This window comes from Sciurus carolinensis, chromosome 11 (genome assembly GCF_902686445.1).
Source record: "Sciurus carolinensis chromosome 11, mSciCar1.2, whole genome shotgun sequence".
Classification (NCBI taxonomy): Eukaryota; Metazoa; Chordata; class Mammalia; order Rodentia; family Sciuridae; genus Sciurus; species Sciurus carolinensis.
Window position 1 is genome coordinate 20,399,862 of NC_062223.1, and position 22,740 is coordinate 20,422,601.

Genomic DNA, 22,740 nt, shown 5'->3' on the forward strand with positions numbered 1-22,740 from the left:
GTTTCGTGTTTCTCTGCGGGCAGGGGACGCGATAGACAAGTGTCTTGAACATAAGGAAATTATTCATCACTGAAGATGTTCCCACATCTCTGGGTTGTTCTTTGATAAGAATATGGAAGAAGATATATATAAGCACCAGAATGGGACTTAAGAAGTTCATTGCAGCTTTAAGGTTTCACTAGGCCGATATGACCTTTTCTCCTTCTCAACTGGAAATCTGCTTGTGAATAATGTACAATTAAAAATAAAATTTATCAGAGCATTTTAAATTAATTAAATTTTCTCATTCAATAATGAAAATTATAGTCTTAAGAATGAAATGAAATGAAATGAATTAGTCTATCTCCAAAAGCAGTTGCATAGATAATCTGTAGACAATCAGGTCTAAGAAATGGTCACATCAGTTTTCAGTTTCAACAGTAAGATACTATTAGACTGAGATATTTAATCTAATTCTTCCTTGTATGTAAATCTGAAATAAAATGCTAAGATTTGTCAACCAGCAATTCAAACATTCATGTCCATTTTCTAAAATTATTTTGGAATTTTGACATGTTTATGACCTTTTGAAATGTGCATGATAATTGGAAATTACATATTCCTTAATCATTATGCAGGCAAGAAGTGGATCTTTAGTCAAAAAACAAAGTATTTTGAATACAACCAAAGAAAATGACATTTTAATTCCTAGGAGCAAATTATTTCATGAATTTCCCTGAAGAAAATTTGGTTCAAAAGAGCATAACATAAACTTATGTGACAAGAATTAATACATTTTTAAACTCTAAATTCTCAAAGGAATTCCAAAAAGGTCTTCACCATGTAATACTGTCCAATGTGAAATCCCTGGTGCCTTGAGTTTCTTCTGCCTTTAGTCTTGACTCTGACACTGTTTCTCTGGAGTTAACAAAATGTTCCAGTCAGACAATGCTGATCAGGAAACACTGCCTGCTCACTCAGTCAGCTTTTGAAAGAATGAGGAAAATAATATAGCATGAAGTAATACTGAGTTAGCAAGGCAGGCATTTACAACCCAAATGTAAGTAATATAGGTAATTATCAAGGGAAACCTTCATACCTAGAATAGATGGGTGATAAAAGTAGTGGCTAGTGAGATCAGAGCTGCTATCAGGTGGTCAACAGGACCTAAACTTGATGGAATATGTGGTTGGGGAATGGAAGAGGAAAAGACAAAAACAAAAACAGCATTCTACATATGAAGGTAGAAATGGTATAAAATTGAGAACATAATGAAAACATCAGAAGAAACCAACACTCAATGTACAGATAACTGTTATTTTATCACTTTTTTCTCCTATGTCACTTCATACACACAGCTTATACAGGATGAACCCAAAACATGTTCACTGAAGTTCAGTTCATCAATTCCCCTCCATCATATGCAAATCCATATATTATTAATCTCCTTCACACATGTAAAATTTCAGGGAGTCTATGTTTACATTTTATCTAGTATAAAATCTTACCTATTATAGAATAATCATAATAACTTATTGAGAAATACTGCATGTTTTAAGTCTGTCATAACATGTAGTGCACACAATAATGTATATTTTGGCATAATTGCTATCAACTCTACTGTGCAAATACAAACACAAGTTTCTGGAGATTGAGTGACAGCACAAACAGCTAATGCACAGGAAAAGCACAAATCTGTGTGTTCTTTGGGTGAAAGACACAGGTATTTCTAAGTTGGTTACTTATATCCAGGGTTTATAAATTAAGTAACATGAGGAAATTGTAGATTCAAGCACTTCAGGATGAATAATGTGAGAAGACTGTGTGTTACAGGTTGTCATTTAAACAGAATGCCTGACACTGAGCAAGCTCCATGAAGCTGTAGTAGTCATACAAAGAAGAAAATAGCTGTGCATATCTCTTCCCATCACACACACACACACACACACACACACACACACACACACACACACAGAATGCCCCTTAAGGTTAATGTGCATTTTCCAGAATTTTCTGAGCTATAAGCGTATTTGCCTACCAATGGACTTGCTTTATATTTCAACCAACTTGTATAATCTGAGGCTTGGTCATGTCTTTGTGAACATCAGTGCACTTTCCTTTTCACATCTGATGTGTATTCCACTGTATAAAAATGACATAATTTGCTTGCCATTTCCCCAGCATCAGATTTTTCAAATTGTATCTATATTTTGACTCCCATTGATTAGTTGCTATAACAATTTGTGTACCAATATTTTCCAGAAAAATGAATCTTTTTCTTGAGTAAATATGAAGAAGAAAACTGGTTGGTCATGTTGGAAGTGTATGTTAAATATGTTAATTAAGTTCCCAAACTGTTCTCCAGAACAGTTCTAACATTTTAAGTCTCCATTTCATGGGGTTGTTCATTCTGATCTCCCCACATTCTTGAAACCTCTCATAATCTTCAGTTTTACTTTCAGGCACTCTACTGAGTAGGTAATAAGATCATAGTGCTTTAATTTGCATTAAAGTTAAATGGTACTTTCCATCTTTATGTGTACTTTACTCTCAATGTATATATTTTATGGGTAAATTAAGTGTTCAAAATATTGGCTCAATTTTGTTGGCTCTTTCATTTTCTTGATGGGTTTTCTGATATGTTCATGTATACTGAATAGTTGTTTAGCAGTTATATAATTTTAAAATAGTTTCATCCAATATATAATTTGTTTTTATTCTATTAACAATCTCATTCTTACAGCAATATTTTAATTTTGATGAAATCTATGTAGCCATTTTTTTTTCCCTTTTTTAGGATACTTTTGGTATACTATTTAAGAACTCTGACTAATTTAAATTCATGAAGGTGTTCTCTTGTGCTTTATTCTAGAGACTTTAGACATTTGTATTTTATGTATGTATCTGGATTCATTTTTATTATTTTCATACATGACAGGAGAAATAGGTAAACGGTTTTGTTAGCCACATACAGAAGCTCATTGCTCCATCAACATTGTTTGAACAGATGATCTTGTCTCACCTGAATTACCGAAAGACCTTTGTTGAGAATTCTTGGAACATAGATGTATCAATCTGATTTTGAAATTTCTTACCTGTTGCATTGATCTACCTCCCTGCATTTATGACAATACCATATTGCTTTGAGTCCTGTAGCTTTATAGTATATTTATAGTCCTGTAGCTTTGTAGTATGTTTATAGTAAATCAGGTAGTCTAAGTTCTTAAATATCACTCTTCCTGAAGTTTTTGAGATAATTTGTATTTTTTAAATTTGTTATAATTAGTTGTACACGACAGTAGAATGCATTTACAAATTTTGACAAATCATACGTAAATGGAGTGTAATTTCACTTTTTTCTGATAGTACATGTTGTAGGATCACATAAACCATGCAGTCATACACGTACATGAGGTAATAATGTCCGTTTCCCTCTACTGTCCTTCCTAGCCCCATACCCCTTTCCCTCCCTTAATTCTCCTCTACCTAATAAAAGTAAATCTATTCCTAGCTAGTGCTCCCCACTTATTATGAATTAGCATCTGCATATTAGAGAAAACATTTGGCCTTTGGTTTTTTGCATTTGGTTTATTTAGATAATACATACTTTAAGCATTTCAATACAATGTTAGAATAATACTTTTATTTGAACCCATGATTTTATGCATGGCAGCTATGTGCTCTACCAGTGAACCACTTCTCCATCTCAAACGAGTCCTATTTTATTCAGAAATATAAAAAGACAAGACATTTGGTTATTAAAAAAATTTAATTCTATAGGCATCTATGAATATCCAGATGTATGAATTCTACAGTAAAGTGTAAATGTGTAACTCTAATTTTGATGGTAATAGACAAAATTAATTTATGCATACTCTGGGTCAACTTTCAAAAGTAGAATTTGAATTCTGTTTCCAATTTCATGATACCAAGTAATAAGTGAAGTTTCCGCAATATCTCTGCACTTATTTTTTTGACAAGTATGTCCATACTTCCCATACATTTGCTAGTAGATAGACATCCTGCCTTCCAAACACGATATAATTTCAACTCTATATTGTATTGTAATCTTATACTCATTTGTTCAAGATGGAAAGTAAATTACATGCTTACCCTACCTATATCCACATAACATTTTCATTACAATACAAAGGGGAAATTTTTAGCAAATATTTCTGTCATTAATAAAATTTCATGATTTTTAAAATAATGTCATTAAAATGGTTTTAGAAATTATTTCTATATAACCATTTCTTCCCATTTCTATATAAACATTACTATAAATACAAATAATGTATCTTTTAGAACTTATGTACATAATTTTTTCTTTTGAAATTTCTAAAATGATATGAAATATCTTTAACAAACAGAAAATGTACTTTATAAATCTTTTTGATGTGAAACACAGAAAGCAAGGTCAATAAACTTTAGGACAGATGCAACTGGGATGAGGGCAGTTGTGAATAGTTGGAGATTCACTCCTGGACCAAAGACAAGAAAGCTGAACTGCAGGTATCAACCTGTGGAAAGGTACTGAGAAACGGATGTGTGTCTCAGATGACATGCTTCCCAGTCAAAAATGGTTTCTGGCACCAAACTTTCCTCAGGGCCTTCTTCATCTCCATGTTTCTGAGTGTGTAGATCAGAGGGTTGAACATGGGAGTAATGATGGTGTAGAAAAGAGCAAACACTTTGTCCACTGGAAAAGTGGTGGTGGGTCTAATGTAAATGAAGAGAACAGGCACAAAGAACAAAACCACAACAGTTAGGTGGGAACTGCAAGTGGAAAGAGCTTTGCTGCGACTCTCTGTGGGGTAAGCCCTGATGGTGCATAATATCAAAAAGTAAGACAGCATCAGAACCACAAAGGTCACCAACCCCATCATGCCTGAATTGGCAACCACGAGGATTCCAACTGTGTGTGTGTCAGTGCAGACCAGTTTCAGCAAAGGGTACACATCGCAGAAATAGTGGTCTATTTTATTGGGGCCACAGAAGGGTAGGTTGAAGATGAGGAGGCCCTGAACCAAGGAATGCAGAAGTTCCCCAGCACAGCAAGCAGTGACCAGAGCGTTACATCTCTGCCTGCTCATGAGGCTTGTGTAGTGCAGGGGCTTGCAGATGGCCACATAGCGGTCATAGGCCATCGCCGTGAGAATTAAGATCTCGATGCCACCAAAAATGTGCATGGTAAAAAGCTGTGTCATGCAGTTATTATAGGAAATCTTGTTCCTTTCTGCCAGCAAGTCTGTGATTAGCTTGGGTGTCACTGTAGAGGTATAGCACAGGTCTGAGAGAGCAAGATAATTAAGGAAGAAATACATGGGTTGGTCCATTAGCTGACTGCGTGTGATAGAAATCATTATTAGTGTGTTTCCCATCCAAATAGCTATGTAACAAAATAAGAACAATAGAAAACACAGGTTTTTAATTTTCTTGTTCTGGGATAGTCCCAGCAGTATAAATTCTGTGATGTTATGGGTATTTTCCATGATCCGGTGAAGTTCAGGCACAATAGATTTGGCTGAAAAAAATGACAAATCAGCATGGGAAATATTGATTTACCTCAGTATGAATTTCAGTATTATAAAATGAATTCATTTTTTTAACCGTATTCCTTATATTATGAAGTAATTAGTTCATATGGCTAGGCAAGCTATGTAACTTACCATCCTATTAAAGTTGTATTTTATGCTGAAAGGAAATAATTTTAATGTTTGGTTTTGCTTAAGGCATAAACAAAGATGTGCAGTCACCCTCTGCATGTTACAGGAAGGTTAGCTTCATGAGGAAGCTTGTCCTGCCCTGGAGTGGCATGCCTGCTCACAGTTTCAGAACAGTGCAGCCCATGAGGGGCATCCTGCAAGCCAAGGTGGAATCCCACCTTTATTTAAGCTTTTATTTTTTTATTGTAAAATTTTATTTTTTAAATATTGTATTAAGATATCATATCTTGCTTATTAAATGGTCTGATACCAAGATGAATATTGCATTTGCTTCTACTCAGTCCTGATTTTGGACTAGACAACATTTACATTTATCAACAGTGTGGTAAGGAAGAAAGAGAATATAATACTTTTTGAAGTCCAATGGAGATGATACTTCTTTTGACTTACACAGATGATTAAAAAAATAGTACTTATTAAATATTTTGAGTTGAGAAATGTATATTTCCTGCCAGAGACAGAAACAACAATAATAAAATGTTATAAATGGCACTTAGCATACATAGGACTTCAATAATTACTTAAAGTATATTAGTGATTACATGACTTGACCAATTATTTTAGTTCTATTTTATAAAAAAAACTAAGTATTGATTTTAGAAACAATGATTGTGTATATACTGCATCCCAAGGAACATTTTTAAAAATATCACATTTATTTTTAGAATTCTATAATCAGAAAAAAATCATTTTAAAAATAGCCACAGTTCAGATTATTGATACATTCATTTCCCATTAATTTGGCAATATGTTTTTATACTATTCAGTATACCTTGGATCCTTTCCATGGGTTTATGATAACTTTAAAATTTTGTTTATATAGCTTTGAAGCATAACATAATTTATATATTGATGAAAATAATAAAATTTGTACTAGGAAAAATTTCATTACTTAATAGGCAGGATGATTTTAAAAACCCTCTTTCTCTCTCTCTCTGATCTTAAATAGGTTCTACACCTACACAATGGGAAAATAATTAAATGACTCACTGTTTTCCCTGTTTCTCTAACATTAATATTCTTTGCAAACAAACTTTGCTATATCAATTTATATGCCTTGGTATCCAGTTCTTTTCTAAACTCTAAACAGTCTTATTTCTTAAAAGATAAGGATTGTATCATTTTTCTGGAACTCTATAAGGTCTGTTCATGGTTGATAACTTGAGTCTCAGAATATGATAAAAGGATGCATCAGGTAACAGACTGGTTTTCCATGTCTTCTTTTCATAAATAAGTGATTTAAGTCACCTGTTAGGGCTTGAGCTTCGGAATCCCCCACTCTCAGACCTTTCTCTTCCTATTAATAAGACATTATAGCACAGCTTCCAGGGCATGCTTCCTTGATTGTCACAGAGACATTCATCTCTATTGAAATAGCCTTCTCCCCACTTTTGATTCATCCAGCATACCATGCTTTTGAAACTATAAATATTTGGTTCCTTTCTTTATAGTCATGCTCAAAAGATATCACTTTCTCCTCTACCTCCAGGAAGTTTTAGTGGTCTCTTCAAACTATGATTTTTATCCCCTTAATTCTCCCTAATACACTCCCATTAATCTCATTATGATCATTTAATTTTGAGCAGCAGGTTGATAGATCTTATTTAATTATTTTAAGTTTGTTCTTCGCATAGTAACCACAGTGCCTTATAGTGTGTGTCCTTGATGATTTGGAAACCGAGTCAGTGTCTGTCATTCTGTGAATTTTGGACTCAGAGGAGAGACCAGGTGAGAGATTTTGCCATCAGATCTGGATCAAGAACTTGCCTGACACTCAGCTACTCCTTTTTGACATGAACATTTCTACTATCAATCTTCAGTGATTGCACAGACTGGATTACCTGGAGTTCACTGGGTTACGATGCTAATTCGTTTTTCTTTCATTTTACTTTCACTTTTTTTCTTCTCTTATTACTATGCATTGAATATATAATATATATAATGGAAAGAGAAAAAACAAAAATACACTGAACAATGAAAAGAAAGATGAAAGTGATCATCATTCATGTCAAATGGATTATTATTAAGATCTTGCACAGATCTAGAAGAGAAAAAAATGACAATACTTACTCTTCAGTTGGTGTTGAACATGTCCAAGATGCAGTTTAAAGTATTTCATATGTATTAGGTCAATGATCAAACCAAATACCCAGTGTTCTTTTATTATGTCTATTTTGCAAGAAAGGAAAGCAAGTATTATTTATACCTTGGGTAAATACTGGCTGATAATGATTATTTTTGACATATTTTAATTTTTCTTGATGTCTTGATACTAATAAGGTGGTTGACAGGTCTAAATTATTTTTAATTATTACAGGGATATATTTCCTTTTCTATTAGTTCTTTCTTCCAACGAAGTATTTTTACTCAAAAAGTTAAGGTCAAACTGGTGTTTCCCCCCAAGCACAGAAGTTTTATAAAAAGTACAGAACCTCAGTTGAACTAATTATATTTCTTTTCTCACTTACTTTTTACCTTATTATCATTTGTACACATCTAATTTGCTCCACACCAATGTCCAGTATTGTGTGATACTATGGTATTCTGAAACATAATATTTTACACACTACACTCACAGTATATTCATCACAACTAATAAAGCCAGCAGGAAAACAAAAATAAATTTTCACTCTAATGTATTCTCTCCATTTTTTTTCAACTGAATTTCTTTTTTCTGTAGGTGTTTTCTGCATTAAGTTCAAGTTACTTAGCTTATCTGACAATGTCTTTTTCTTCTCTTTAAGAAATCTTATATGGGACACTGAATAGTTTTGTTATTACCTTCATGTTCTAAAACCTAAGAAAAAATGACTGCATAATTTGCACATGTGCTGAAGGACTATGAGAACATTCAATGCATTTGCCTTAAATATTGGATGGTATATAAAATATTTATAAATGCTTAAAAAGAAAATGCACACATAGAATACCTATAAATTAAAATATAATGTATACCTTATATGTGTATGAACTTCTAATTTCCTCTCTCCATACTGGCATTTACCTCCTGTCAGATGATTGAAAGTTTACTTACCAGATGATCCATAAGCCCACATGAGGAGTTCTAGTTGTAGGACTTCCCAGTTTTGATTCAAGAAGGAAAATATTCGCTATGACTTTCTAAACAAAAGGAAATGAAAGCATCCTCGGCATTTGTACTTAAAGAGTTCTGTGTTTTCTATCGTAAAGTTGCATATCCTTTATGATTTCAGGGATGCAAATGCACATATAAATTTCTGTTTAATATCCAAGCGTCATTTAAAGTAGATTATCAGGGCCAGAATAACCACAAACCTCTCTTATTTTTCTAAGGCCTGAGACATCTCCCAGAAGAAAAGTTGGGCAATATGCAGCTAAAAATAATTTAAATTCTCTCAGGTCCTTAAAAATAGCTCTGCCGTGGTTATTAATCCTTTGTGCTCTGAGGAGTCTGAGCACAATCCAAGGGTCCACTTTCATTCAATGTTAAGCCCTAAAGTTTGAGTTCAATGTGGAAACAAATTTTGAGAAAAGAGTAGGAAACTAAGGTCTGAGCAGAGGAAATAAAAAGTACCAGATAAGCCTACAGCCAAGGGAATGAGAAGCAAGTTTTGCAGCTCTGTTTATTCCAGGGGGGGGGGGGGGAAAGAAAAGAAAAAAAAAAAGTTGTTTTGAAGCAGGATAGAGATGTACACCCAAAAGACACTTACCATAATTAAGCAGAAACCCCACCATATTTGTGGCATGTAAATTCCTCCTAATCTGTCAGAAAGCTTTTTATCAGCACAAACTTTGACGAAAGGACATTGTGGTTGACAGTTTCCTCTCTTTTGTAAATGCCAGGTTTGCAGAAAAAGAACTTGTTAAGGGTCCATCTAGAAGAGGGAATGAAAAGCACTTGTCATGTGACCCTCCTAGCCCCCTCACCCCCCTCACACACACTGGGTATAAAGGTCACATACATTCTATACTCATGGTTCAGTGGAAAATTTTATTAGGTGACAGCCCTTTGGACCCTGCAGTCAACAAACTTTTATCCTGAAAATTCCTCCGGTGTCCATCCTCTTCTGTCCCACTTCAGTTTAAAATGTGTTGCTTATTTCTAAACTGTTATCTCAAATCTGAATGAACCCAGCTCTTACTTCATTCTCCCAGTAACAAAAAGTTTTCAGATTTAACCCTTTGTCTTAGCATCCAAGTGTTAAAAGTAATCATGGAAACTGTGGGTGTGGGAGCTAGCCCAGCATTAGGGTCTCTGGAGATGGGGCAGGGCCCTGGGTCCAGCTAGAGCCTGGGGTCCCGTGGGCTGGACTGTAGGGTACAGTTTCATATATACCTAGACATGAATGTACACATACACACACATACACACACACACACACACACACACACACACGACCTGACAATGTATTGTCTGATTTTGCCAGTTTAGGAATGATGCCTTCACCTCAAAATTATATTTTTTGAGATTCAAACCAGGGTCTTCATAGGCCAGAATGGGCAGGGGTCCTGCTGAGTGACAGGTGAAGGTTAGGGTTAGTGGAGTTTTCCTGCCTGTTTGATTGGTCGCTGTGTGGCGCATTGCCCTTTGCCTCAGTTGCTCTGCTCCTTGCCATAAAATCGCCCAAATTCTGACCTAACAGTTTTATTTTATGAAAAACATAAAATTGATTTATATGTTCCTCTATATTTCAACGATCCATCATTTTTTTTTTTTTGACTAATCCACAATTTCTAACAGTCATCCAAACTGTTAGAAATTGATCTTGGTAGAAATATGTAAGAATATCACTGATGAACACAAATAATATGATCAATTGAGTCACAGGAAATGTGTGTATGCTACTGAATATTTAATCTTTATCCATTAGGTTGTGAAAATTGATATTCACAAGTAATGTTTGAGAGTTACCATACATTGAGAGCAAGAGCGTTTACTATTCTTGCTAGAACATGACCATTCATAATTTGAATGGTCTGAGACTAGGGAAGCTGAAATTTTATTTCACTGTAGTTCCAATGTGCAATTTACATTGGACTAGTTGTGCCTGTCTGTGCTAATATGACACATTATAAATTCATATGGATGTATTAAATGATGTTATCTTCAAAGGTCAATATTATATAAATGATTCAAAGATAGCATCTGTATATCAACTCTTTTTCCCTCACAGCAGGCTGAGACTGTTTAGTTTAAAAGTTCATTATCACTAAACTCAACTCTTTACCCTTTCCATTATTTTAATATAAACCTAAATAAGTAGATCTTAAGTCATCCAGAGTCTCCCTGCTTTGCATAATTCATGAAATTGTACCCAAGGTGTTCCAACCATGGGAAAGATAACTTCTGTAGTTATAAAGACCCCAGTGTCTACTGCCCTTTGGGGCTCCCTGACCCAATGGCTCTCACCTCCCTGCTGAGTAACACCATTTAGACATATGAGCTTCTGTGATCGTCCACTCCCCCAGAGTTCCCTTGTTCTTCTCCCATTCTGAATGCAGGTCCCCTCCCAGTTGCTGAGGATGGTCTCATTCTGGGAGAAAACTGTCCAAAAGTATCAAATAAAACTCAACAAGTATTACTGCCACCTCAAGGTCATACATTCTTTTTTCATCAACCCTGAAATTCCCGTCAACTCTTCATAACCAATTCCTCTTCATTTTATTCTTCAGTATAGACATGCCTTTGATTATTTCTCAGATATTTTAGAATATGCCCAATGAGTTCCATCATAGATACTACTAAGCAACTAATTGTAATTTCATAGATTCTATATACCAGTTTTGGAGGAAATGCTTTCTATACAACAAGCATCTCTCCATTTTGCAAAGTCTTCTGTATGTCTTCTAAACAAGTGTATACTTTGTGTGTGATTTGTGAGATTTAGTCCTGAGTTCATAATATGTTTGTTTCTATAGAAAAATACATCTATTTGAAGTTTTATGTTCTGATGTTTGCTAGTAAATAGAAATGAATTTGGGTTTTGTTATCTATCGCAATCCCTCTGCCCGCAGAGAGAGACACGACAAACTGGTTGTTCGTCAGAGCTCTTTATTGTTCCCCCTAACAAGGAAGTCACGGTCATTATATATGAATCATGAGCCAATCAGGTTACAGAGCATGTGGGGAGAGCATGATTACTATATATAATACAATAGGGGCATCAAGAGAGCACGCAGCAAGCATGAGTCACCTCGTCCAATCAGGTCAACTTCCTTAAGCAGTGTCAGCTGTTTGTTGCAAACCAGGCCATTCTGGCTCAGTGCCAGGCGCCATATTGAAATCCCTTAAAGCCAGGCTAGGGTGGGGTCCGCGGTACCCCGACAGTTATCAGTTATAGTTATGTAAACATAGTCCATACTCCTTGGGTGCTACAGACCTTGGGGCAGCAGAAACTTGGATTTCTCCAGCAACAAGTACAAAAATTGCCCTTCTGAGCAGTACTGTGACCTCTCCTTAAAGGTTGAAGCAGAAGCCCTTGCTGTGGCCCATGTGGCCCATGTACAGATTAGAAGCAGGTGGCCTTGCCTGAAGCTGCATATGGTTCATCTCCCAAAGATAAAACTTACTAAGAGTTATTCTGTCTGAATTATGTGTATTCAATTATCAAATAAAATGTTGATCTTGTGAATTATAATAATGATAAATAGGGATTCTTAATACCTGTTATCTATTATGTTTAACAGAATATTTTCACATCTTTATCTTCTGGTGAGATGCTTCAGATGATAATTGCTCCACTGCCTTTTGTTCTATAGAAGTGTTCCCTAGCTTTAACATTTGTATATTTTCAAAGTTTAGTTAAGTTTGAATTCACATACCATAGAATTCACTCACTCAAAGTGTTTAATTTGAGGACATTTACAACATAGGGTTGTGCAGCCATCAACATAGTCTTAAGTTTAGAACATCGTTCATCCTTCAAAGAGAAACTCAGAATCTTAGCAAGAACCATTCATGCCTCACAACCAGCATCTTGACCAGTCCTTAGCAAACCCTAATATCCATCATTGTATGTTTGCTTTTGAGGTGTTTATCAAACAAACAAAAAAAATCATACAATGTATAGCCTTTTGTAACACACTTCTTTTACCATCATTTATTTAAAGTTTTCGTGCATATTGTAGAATGTTATCAGTATTTATTTCCTTTTACTACCTAGTAATATTCCATTTATCAGTTAGTTGGTGTATGGTTTCTAGATTCTGGCTATTTCGAATAATTCTGCTAGTAGTATAGAGTACAAGATTTTGTGCAAAGGTATGTTTATTTTTCTTGGGTGTTTCCCTCACAACGTAATTGCTCGTTCATACCATGGCTACATATGGAACATGCTGAGGAACTGTCAAATGGTTTTTTCAGTGTGGAAGCCCTCTTCTGTGTTTCCACTGGCAATGTTTAGAGCTCCAGTTGTTCCACACCACGGCTGCTCTTGCTATTTTCTTTCTATGATTCTGGGGTGTACTGTGGCATCTCAGTGTGGCTTTGGTTGGTCTTTCTTAAAAGCTCAAAGAGTTTAAACATTTTTTCATGTGCTTTTGGCCACTTGCATAATTTTGTGGACAAAATCTTATTTGTATATTTTCCCTATTTTTAATTGACTTATTTCTCTTCTTAGTATGAAGTGTGTTTTTTTAATACATATTCTGGAAAAAATTTCCCTTCTTAGACACCAGATTTGCTAGTATTTCTTCTACTCTGTGGGTAAGATTTTAACTTTGCTAATGGCATACTTTTCAGAAGGAAAATCTTTTAATTTTGATGATGTCTAAGTGATAGTCAAAGTTACTATTATGTACTAATATTAAAAAATATTTCTATAACTTACATTTATGGAAATTCAGGTAATCAATTGCAGTGTCTTCAACTTTATTCTATAAAAACAAACACTAGTTTTGACTATTTTTATCTTAAGATTAGAGTAATAAACTAATTTGAAAATCATTTTTAACGGAGATCAAACTTACATCCAATGAAGGACAGAGATTTAAAATATAGGCTTTAATGTAAAATAGAGAGAAAGCGACAGAGCTTTCTTACACCACCTGCCTGTACCCACAGAACACTTCCTCATACTTGCCATTCCCCACCAAAGCGATGCAGTTGTTATAACTCATGAAACTGCATGGTCATATGATTTTCATGCAAAACAGTTAACAATAGCCTTCGCTCTTTATGAAAATTCTGTGGATTTTGACTTAACGTGATGGCAGAACACATATTTATAGTAACATGCAAATTAAAGTTTTATATTTTCCACAATGGCACATAGTTGAAATCATGCAATATTAATTTTTGCAAACTGGTTCCACTTACTAGTAGTGTGCTTATAGATTTCATCTGTGTTTTTCCCATGGTTTGATGTGTTATTTCTTTTTAATAGAGAATAATAGTCCATTCATTTTTTATTTAATCTGGATATAACACAGCTTATTTATTTAGTAACCTTCTGAAAGACATCTTGATTTCTTTTAATTTTGGCAATCAGTTTTGAGAAAACTGATACAAATATCTATACACGGAGTTTTTGTAGACATAGGTTTCCAACTTGTTTTGTGAATAAAAAGAGTTGTGATTTTCTTATAGTAAGGGTGTCTATAAGAAACTGCCAATCATTCAATGTGGGTCTACCATTTTCCATTCCCAGTGACAGTGAGAGTTCCTGTTTCTGTACAACTTCACTCTTTTTGGTATTTCCTGTTCTGGATTTGGACATTTTATTAGGTGTCCAGTAGTATTTCATTTTTGTCTTGATTTACATTCTCCAAAGACATATGCTGAGGAGATTCATCAGCTTATAAGCTGCCTATCTTCTCTGATGATGTGTCTACTAAAGTCTTTGGACCAATTTTAAATAAGGTTGGTGGTTGCTTTCTTTTTACTGAGTTTTAAGGATTCTTTGTGTAATTTGGATAACAGTGACTTATTAGAAAAATTTTTGCTAATATTTTCTCCACATCTGTGGTTTGTTTTTTAATTATCTTATGCTGTGTTTTACAGAAAGGAAAAAATGAATGTTATGAAAATCAGAACACCAACTCTTTCATCTTCATGAATGTCCACTTTATCTCCATGGCAGCCCTCAATGGATTATGGATTTTGTGACCCAACAAGAACATCATTTCCTACAATGGCTGCATAGTCCAGATATTTATGTCATCTCCTTTGGTGCCACCAAGATTTTCGTCCTGGTGTCCCTGGTTATGACCACTATGTAGCCATTCGCAGGTCCCTTCACTCTCTGGTCATCTTGAGCAGCCAATGTTCATTATGAGAGGTTGTGTGTTGTCATCCACAGTGGCAAACCTTGAGGAATAAAGACCCCTATCCGTTCTCCTTCTGATGCTTTATATCTGTAATTGTACACATTGAAAATGGATCAGATTATCCTCAGGGCATTCTTAAATTTGGCAGTCTGTAACTTATTCATAATTCCACACATAAAGGACATTCGAATAATGTTATTGGAAAAAAGTATAAAAACTGTAGTTATCTCCTGATTTAGGAAAAAAGATACTGTGATGGAAATACCTACCACAGGTAGAAATATGCCCTATGCACTCCCATTTGGTGGTTTTAATTGCAGTAAAAAATAAGGTAATGACAAAAAAAAAGTACATGTTGTATATTTTAACTCTTTCACTTAAATTTTGCTTCTAAAAAATCCAATGCACTGTAATTATTCTGCTCACATTTGACTAATGTAAGTTAACTATGAATTAGTTCTTCATACAATAATAGCAGATCAAGGAGGTTTCAGCTTAGCTTCTTGTGAGTGTCTTGCTAAGTTTCTTAAGACCTTACTAAATCACAGAGGTTGATCTCAAAATTGAAATCCTTCCTCGGCCTCCAGAGTTGCTGGGATTACAGAGGTGAGCCACCATGCCCAGCTCTGCAGCTTATTTATAATAAGTATGTTTTTTTTGTGCATGTAGGCAGCATTATTAACTCCCAAATAAATTTATTATGAGAACACTGTCATCTTTTTTCTCCCCAAATAAAACAGACCTTCATCTGTTTTACCATGTGTCATATTTACCTTTGTATTTATCTTTTCTTAACTTTCCCTTAACAATTAATCAACAACAGAGGGATGAGAGAGGATCTTCCCATGCACAGTCAATATTAAGTTAATCTCTTTTTATGTGTCCAAGGAAGAAATAGTTGAAGGGAAGTTAATTTTTTTAACTTTTAAATGAAAAAAGATGTTAATATTTTTATCAGCAAAGTGCACACTAAGTGACATCTGCCATTGCTGTAACACTTTAAGACTGGCAGTTGAATTGTCATCATGTATCTATAAAATAAAATGCTGTTATTGATCAGACTTAATCTGCATAATGGGGACAGGCTGAGTTCTCATGCAAATTGGTCATGTCCTCATAACAATCAAGAGGAGACTCCCTGAGGTCCTCCTCAGGGATTAGCTCAGTAACTTCTGTGAATGACCTAAGTTTATGAAGTCACTGATGGAAACTTGAGTATTATCATGTGTTCCACTTCCTAGTTTTGAGAGTCATGAATCTGACAGCTGCCACCGTGCTAGGACACCACAACTTCCATATCATAACTAACTCCCAAATTCAAGAATTAAGTGCAAAAGAACACAGGAGAGAGTACTGTTAATTAAATGAATCAAATAGATAGCATGTACTGATTACACCAAATTTTATCAGTTTAGACCCTAGTGTGAAGGACAGAAGAACAGTTGGGAGTAAATATCCAAATGCACTGTTGGGATTCCATTGACTCAAGGAGCTCTTGGACTCTATGAAACACATCATTTGAAAGTTTGCACAAACCTTAACACCATCACTTCTTTCTTTCTTCCTCTTCTTTTTTAAAAAGTCATTTGTTCAACTAAATCCAGATAATAAGACTATGAATATCGCGTCCCCTGCCCGCAGAGAAACACGAAACCGGATCAGGGCAAGTTCTTTATTTTCTGCAGTCTGCTTCTTCTGGCTGGCCAGCAGCGGCGGGCCGCTCTTGCAAGCACCTTACATTACATACAACAACCAATCAGCTTATAGATCACGAGGGGAAAGCATGGACAGTAATGGAGCACAATAGTGTGGATATAGCAATCATGCAGTGTCCACGAGGACCCATGGCCAATCACATTAACTTCCTCAAAATACGTCACTTGTTGGCAGAGAGTATTAGTCTGCTGGAGGTACCTGGTTTTGTTCTCAGCACTTCCTTGGCACCTTGCCAGGCGCCATCTTGGCCACGCCGAAGGGCTGGGGGTCTGCAGTACCCCGACAACTCCCCCTTTTTTATTTATTAAAAGAATGCTGGCTTGGGATCCTGCCTGTCTTAGGCGGAGTGGTCAACCATCGTCCTTACCCGTCATCGGATAACTGCAGAGCATGCTACAGCTCCTGTCTTAGGTCGGTACGCGGTTACCTCCTTCCTTACCCGTCATTGACTACCGATCCAGCATACTCAGCCAGACTTGAGGAGAGCTGCCAGCCTCTAAGGCCATCATGGCTTGATGGAAAATGATGCGATCTCTGGCATGAACTTGGCGTATACGCATGATAAAGCGTGTGAGGAAGATAATTGTAATAATCATTAACACACACAATGCTCCCATTCCTGCCCATTGCTTTACAAAACTGAAGGAAGAGGATAACCAATTTTGCATTTCAGATATAGGGGCTATATTAACTCTAGTAGAATTGAGGCTAACAATTTGTGATCTAAGAATGGCAGTAAGATTATCAAATTTATAAGACCAATTGGCACGTAGCTGAGTAGATATGATTTTAGACAAATTTGCTGCATAACTAAGATTATGATAAGCTACAGGTGTAATGCACAGTCCCGGCAGATGATAAATACACCCCACGCTTAACAGTTCTTGTAAAAGGTCCATTTGTTCTTGAAGTAAGTCCACACGCTGGTTCACTAAAAGTAGTCCTGCTTTTAGGTGTTGATCCACTGTTTGTTGAGTAGACAAAGCAGTAGCTGTCTGCTGGACCACTTCATTAAGCTTAGTTGCTGACTGTACTGATGTCGTCAAGGCTACAGCTGCTGCGGCGACTGCTGCTGCTGATGCAACTATGGTGGTAATGACTGCTACGGTGATTCCAAAGTCCCTCTTATTTCTGGAAAGCAATACTGGCAATTCATCATCTGTAACAGAGACTGGGACTGGTAGGAAGGTAGGAACACACATTAAGTCTGCCAGCAGGAACCTAGAAGCATTTTAACATTGAGAGATAGCACAAATCTGAAGTACAATTGAGAGAAGCATTGTTTTGTTACATAGTTGAACTGTTCCTCCTAAGAGACTAAAAAGAGGTTGTAAGTTAGTTTATTCCGTGGAAACACACAAACTGAGTCGCAGCTCCAGTAAAGCACCGGGTTACCCTTATTACCCAGAGTTAAAAAAAAAAAAAAACCCAAACAAAGAGACAAAGAGAAAGTTTATCTTTAGGGGACCTGAAGGTCTCCTCTATTCCCCCTTTTTGTTTATCATGGATAGAATCTTATACCCATTTGTCTATCTTGCCTCGGTTATCAGTTTGTTTAATCATTTGGTACTGTTGAGTAAGGACCATAGTTTGGATTGTTTAAAGGGAATAATACAGACTTCTCCTGGCAGGGAGAAAGCTGATATTTTGAAAGTCCCGAGAAGTGAGCGCACCCTACATCCCCTATAGGCAGGTAAATTTGGTAATCAATGGGCTCTGGAGATCCTTGACATTTGTAAAGGCAGATGGCTTCATGGCTTCATTTCCTCGAATTGACCCGATTCCCTATTTCTACACTAACTACCTGTCCTTAATTCTGGCTTCATTCTCCGCTTTAGCTATAGGAACTCCCAACTGCTTTAAGGAAAAGGGGGCGTCGGTCGTTCTGGCTGCTTCGAAGCTGAAAGGGGACAGTGAGGGGCAAGCAGTTTGGAGTTCCTTTTTTAAAAATCGGGTCAATCGAGGGGTCCGAGGTAGAAGTCTGGTTGGGGAGGAGCAGGTTGTAAAGTCATCTGGGGGTGGGTGCTTCTATGATAGAAGAACAAAAAGACATGAGTACTGAAATGAAATTAGTACAAAGTAAATGTTGCAGCATCTGGAACATGCCACTGAGTATCATGAAAATGACAGAAGTCAATCTTTCACCAGGAGGTGGAAGAACTGAGAAATTGTTCCCATAACTAGACCTAGCAAAGGCTGGAAAGGACAAGGCCTTTATTTGGGAACTTTAACATTGTCCAGGTTATCAGGAATGTAAACACAACATTTAACTCTTAATGTCATAGATATCCCAAAAATATAGTTAAGCTACTTAAGTCATCTGATTGTGTAAAATATCCCTTTATTGGTATAACCTGTGTTTAGTAGAGAGCTCTATACTTCTGTTACTTAGGGCTAGGTAATCATACGAGCAAACATAGATTAAGTCTACCTGTGTAGCTTAGGAAGATCTGCAGGCCTTAAACTGACTAAAAACTTCTGACTCTGGCAGTTTCTCTTGATTGTTATCAGGCACATTTGCTGAAGATTCTTTCTTTCATTTGTAGCTTCCAGTCTTATTTTTAGTGGACTAACATAAGTGTACATCTTAAGTTACATTTAATTATTATTTCTCTTAAATGCCCAAGAATGGCTATATTTTGGTTTTTACTGTTTTGCTGGGTGTCTAGGATTAAGCTGGTCAAATTGACCTGGTTCCTGTCTTGTTAAAGAGTCAGCTGAGTTCCCACAGGGGCCACTTGTAGAGAACTGAAGAGCAGCTTCTTAGCTCCTCCAGTACCATTGGTTAGGCAGGGTCTCCTTGATGAGGTGACTTCCTTAGGAAGCATTAAGGGATGTCTCCCTTTTTTCATGACCCTCCTCTGCAGCAGATGCACTGAGTGATTTTTTATCCTCTAGTCTCATAATTCCAATCTCTAAGTTTGATCTTAATCATCCAGCAAGCCAGTTTCACCAGTCATAAAGTGAGAGTACTGGGCTTTAACTTTAATGTTTATAACTTTACAGTTATTTACCCTTTTATCTAACTGGAGTCTGCATTAGTTCTGGAAGTTACCACTATCTGTTCTATAGGTGATGGCTTATTATCATAAGTTACCTAGGTTGCGTGTTCTTGAAGCAGCTACTTTTGCAAAACATTAACAGGTAACAGTTTTACAAAATGAAATTAGCAAGAGTAAAAATATATTCTGCTTGTATAATAGCTATCTTGAATTTTGACTGAGAACCACATTATATTTCCTATTGGAGATCATAGTAATTTTACAACAAGAACCAATCTTTTGATTATAACTTTAAATAAGCTGAAGTCTGACTTATTTTGGAGTCACTCTAACATGTAGTAAGGTGAGAGGCAGAGCCTTATCTCAGGTAAGGCGTGACTCTTTATAGATCTTAAGTGTTTTAATTCTGATGTTGATCTTTGCTTCTTCCTTAAATATCATTAAGTAGTTTACATATACTGTTTCCTGAGTCTATATAAACTTTATAATTAACACAATTTAACATTGTATCTAAAACATGAATCAAAGAAAGGCTGAGAGAGCTTTTAACTTTCCTTTTGTGTGTCAAAGTGGCAAAATATTTTTATGTTTCACAAAATTAACCTTTAAACAAGTCAGGCTCTAATGTTTAGAAATACATTTACATTTGAAATTTTTTATCTCAATGTAAAATATAACCAATTTTACATATACCCTATTGATAACAGGTCCTCTAATAGAACACTAAATGATAGAAATTAATCCCCAATGAAATTTACTCTTTATAAGCTTAAAATTACCATTACAGACAAGTTTATCTGGAGAATAGCAGCTCGATAAATTTCCTGCATTAAAACTTGTATACCTGAAAAATATGAACACATTTAATATACAACTAGAAACCATTTCACAATTACCTTGACACTTTTTTTCTTACCAAATTTAGTTTTTAAAGAAAAATTTAGACTCTGTAACACAGTACAATACTTTAACAGTTGTTTAACCATAATTGTATACACCCCAATTTTTAAGACTAATTGTTCTAAAGAATAAAACTTAAGAGACACAAAGTTAAGAGTAAATTAGTGTTTCTAAGAAATCCTTGTCATTTTACCATGTCATTTTACCATATAGATTAAACTTTGGCTTATATTAGAACATTAGTATTTTACCTTAGGAAAAACCTTAAATAGCTTTAGCTGTTTTACATACATATAACCAACTTAGTTATATACAGACTTGTTGAAACTTGCCCTTTACTTACACACAGACTTTCTTACCCAGAAACATTTCCTTTTTCTTTTTATTAAATACATTTTAAACCCAGAACCTTTTATTTTGTCTTTTTTAATCTGTTGACCCCTTTTTGTTCACATTCTGAAACAACTCTTATGAAATTTTTGAATTTAGATAAATCACTCTATTTTAATAAGATTAAATATTTTGTTGTTTATATTACTCTTAATTGAAACACAGGTGAAACTTTTGGGACCCTTTATATATAGAATTCCACTTGTTAGGACATAACTTCTAATAACCTTGTTTTTAGTTTAGTGATGACACAAAGCAAGTTTAAACCCTTTTTATTTACCAACCTATGAAAACACCAATAATGTTTAAGTATGTTACCCCATGTAATTTAAGAAGTTAAAAGTACTTGATGTTATTTAACAATTAGCATTTTAACTTTGTAAATTAACCAGACGTCTCTACAAACACATTTGAGTAATCCCATACATGTTAACCCCAATTTATTTATTTTATAAAAACCAAGATATCAGACAAGTGTCCTGAGCAGGATCCGTTGCCTCTTTCCTGCTGAAGAAAAGTCCTAGAAGCAATTGATATTAGACATTGTTTAACATTAACATTTCATTAGTTTGACCACCTGGAGACTTGTAAGTTATTTTTAAAGATATTTTACTTTTATTAGTTTACCCAATTTAAATTGAACCTTTTTAAATCACGTGAATAAAAGTATTTGGATCCATTTTTAAATTTTAATTTTAAGAGCGCTCAGTTTTGACAAAACATGACATTAGACAGCACGGCATACAGATAACATAAAATCAAAGGCCTTGTAACTTTATAGGTAAATGTTCATTGCAATGAAACAGATGTTTAAAAACTTCAGTTGAATAAAAAATAGAACTGATCAAAAAGAAAAAAAAAATCATTAACCTAGGTAAGCAGGATCAAAATTATGAGCTCAAAAATACAGCATTAAAGAAAAACAAAACAAACAAAGAATCCTAGAAAATAAGTTAGTTAAGTTTAAAACGGACACCCTTTTTTTTTTTTTTTTTTTTTTTAGGTTACCCCTCCTCCTTCCCGCTGAGACTGCTGTAATTTATAATCCATTGTAGGCTTTGACAAGGCCAGGCAGGGGGGAGGGAGGATCACCCAGGACCTTTTAACCCTTTTTTTACCTGGTTGAGAAATCAGATTAGGTTTGAATGCAGAAAATCATGAAACAATTATCTCCCAATACTTGTGGGGACTATGGCTACTATATTATGTTCTCACTCTTTCTGAAGTCTGAGAACATGATCGTTCCTCTTTAATTTCTTCTAAGATCTGACTTCCTTCTTCTAAAGGCCCCTTTAAATCCCTAAAAGGGTTTTTTGATTTACCTTGCTGCATCAAACAAGATTTAACAAGTGACCATATTGCCAGAGTTCCCATTGGCAAAGGCTCGCGTCTCTCCGCGTCACGCAGATCCTCTCCTAGCTGTTCCCACTGAGGAAGATTTAATAATCCCTCGTCTAAAAACCACGGAGAGACTTTCTCTACAGTATCTAGGAACTTGAAGGCCGTGTTTGCCTTCAATGGTGTTCCGTGATTTTTTTTTTTTAAAGTTCTCTAAGAGGCCGCTGCATTCTAATCTTAGACAGATCCGTTCCCATGACTACGAGGTAGTTTACTAGTTTAAACACACAAACAAAAGACAGGCGCGCGCACACACACACGCTCACTCACACACGCACACAGTTTGGTACCACTTGAATCGTCCCTCCCACGGGGAACCTTTTATGATGAATCGTCCCTCCTCTGGGGAACCTCTTATGATGAATTGTCCCTCCGCTGGGGAA

The 22,740-nt window shown here is 35.5% G+C and overlaps 1 protein-coding gene across 1 annotated transcript; it reads right to left on the reverse strand.

Annotated features, from left to right (window-relative positions):
* Positions 1-4,532: 4,532 nt before the first annotated feature.
* Positions 4,533-5,471, reverse strand: LOC124959146 (olfactory receptor 4P4-like). The gene has a single exon (XM_047517772.1). It carries the CDS (start codon positions 5,469-5,471, stop codon positions 4,533-4,535), a length of 939 nt encoding a protein of 312 aa, XP_047373728.1.
* Between the last annotated feature and the right edge of the window lie 17,269 nt (positions 5,472-22,740).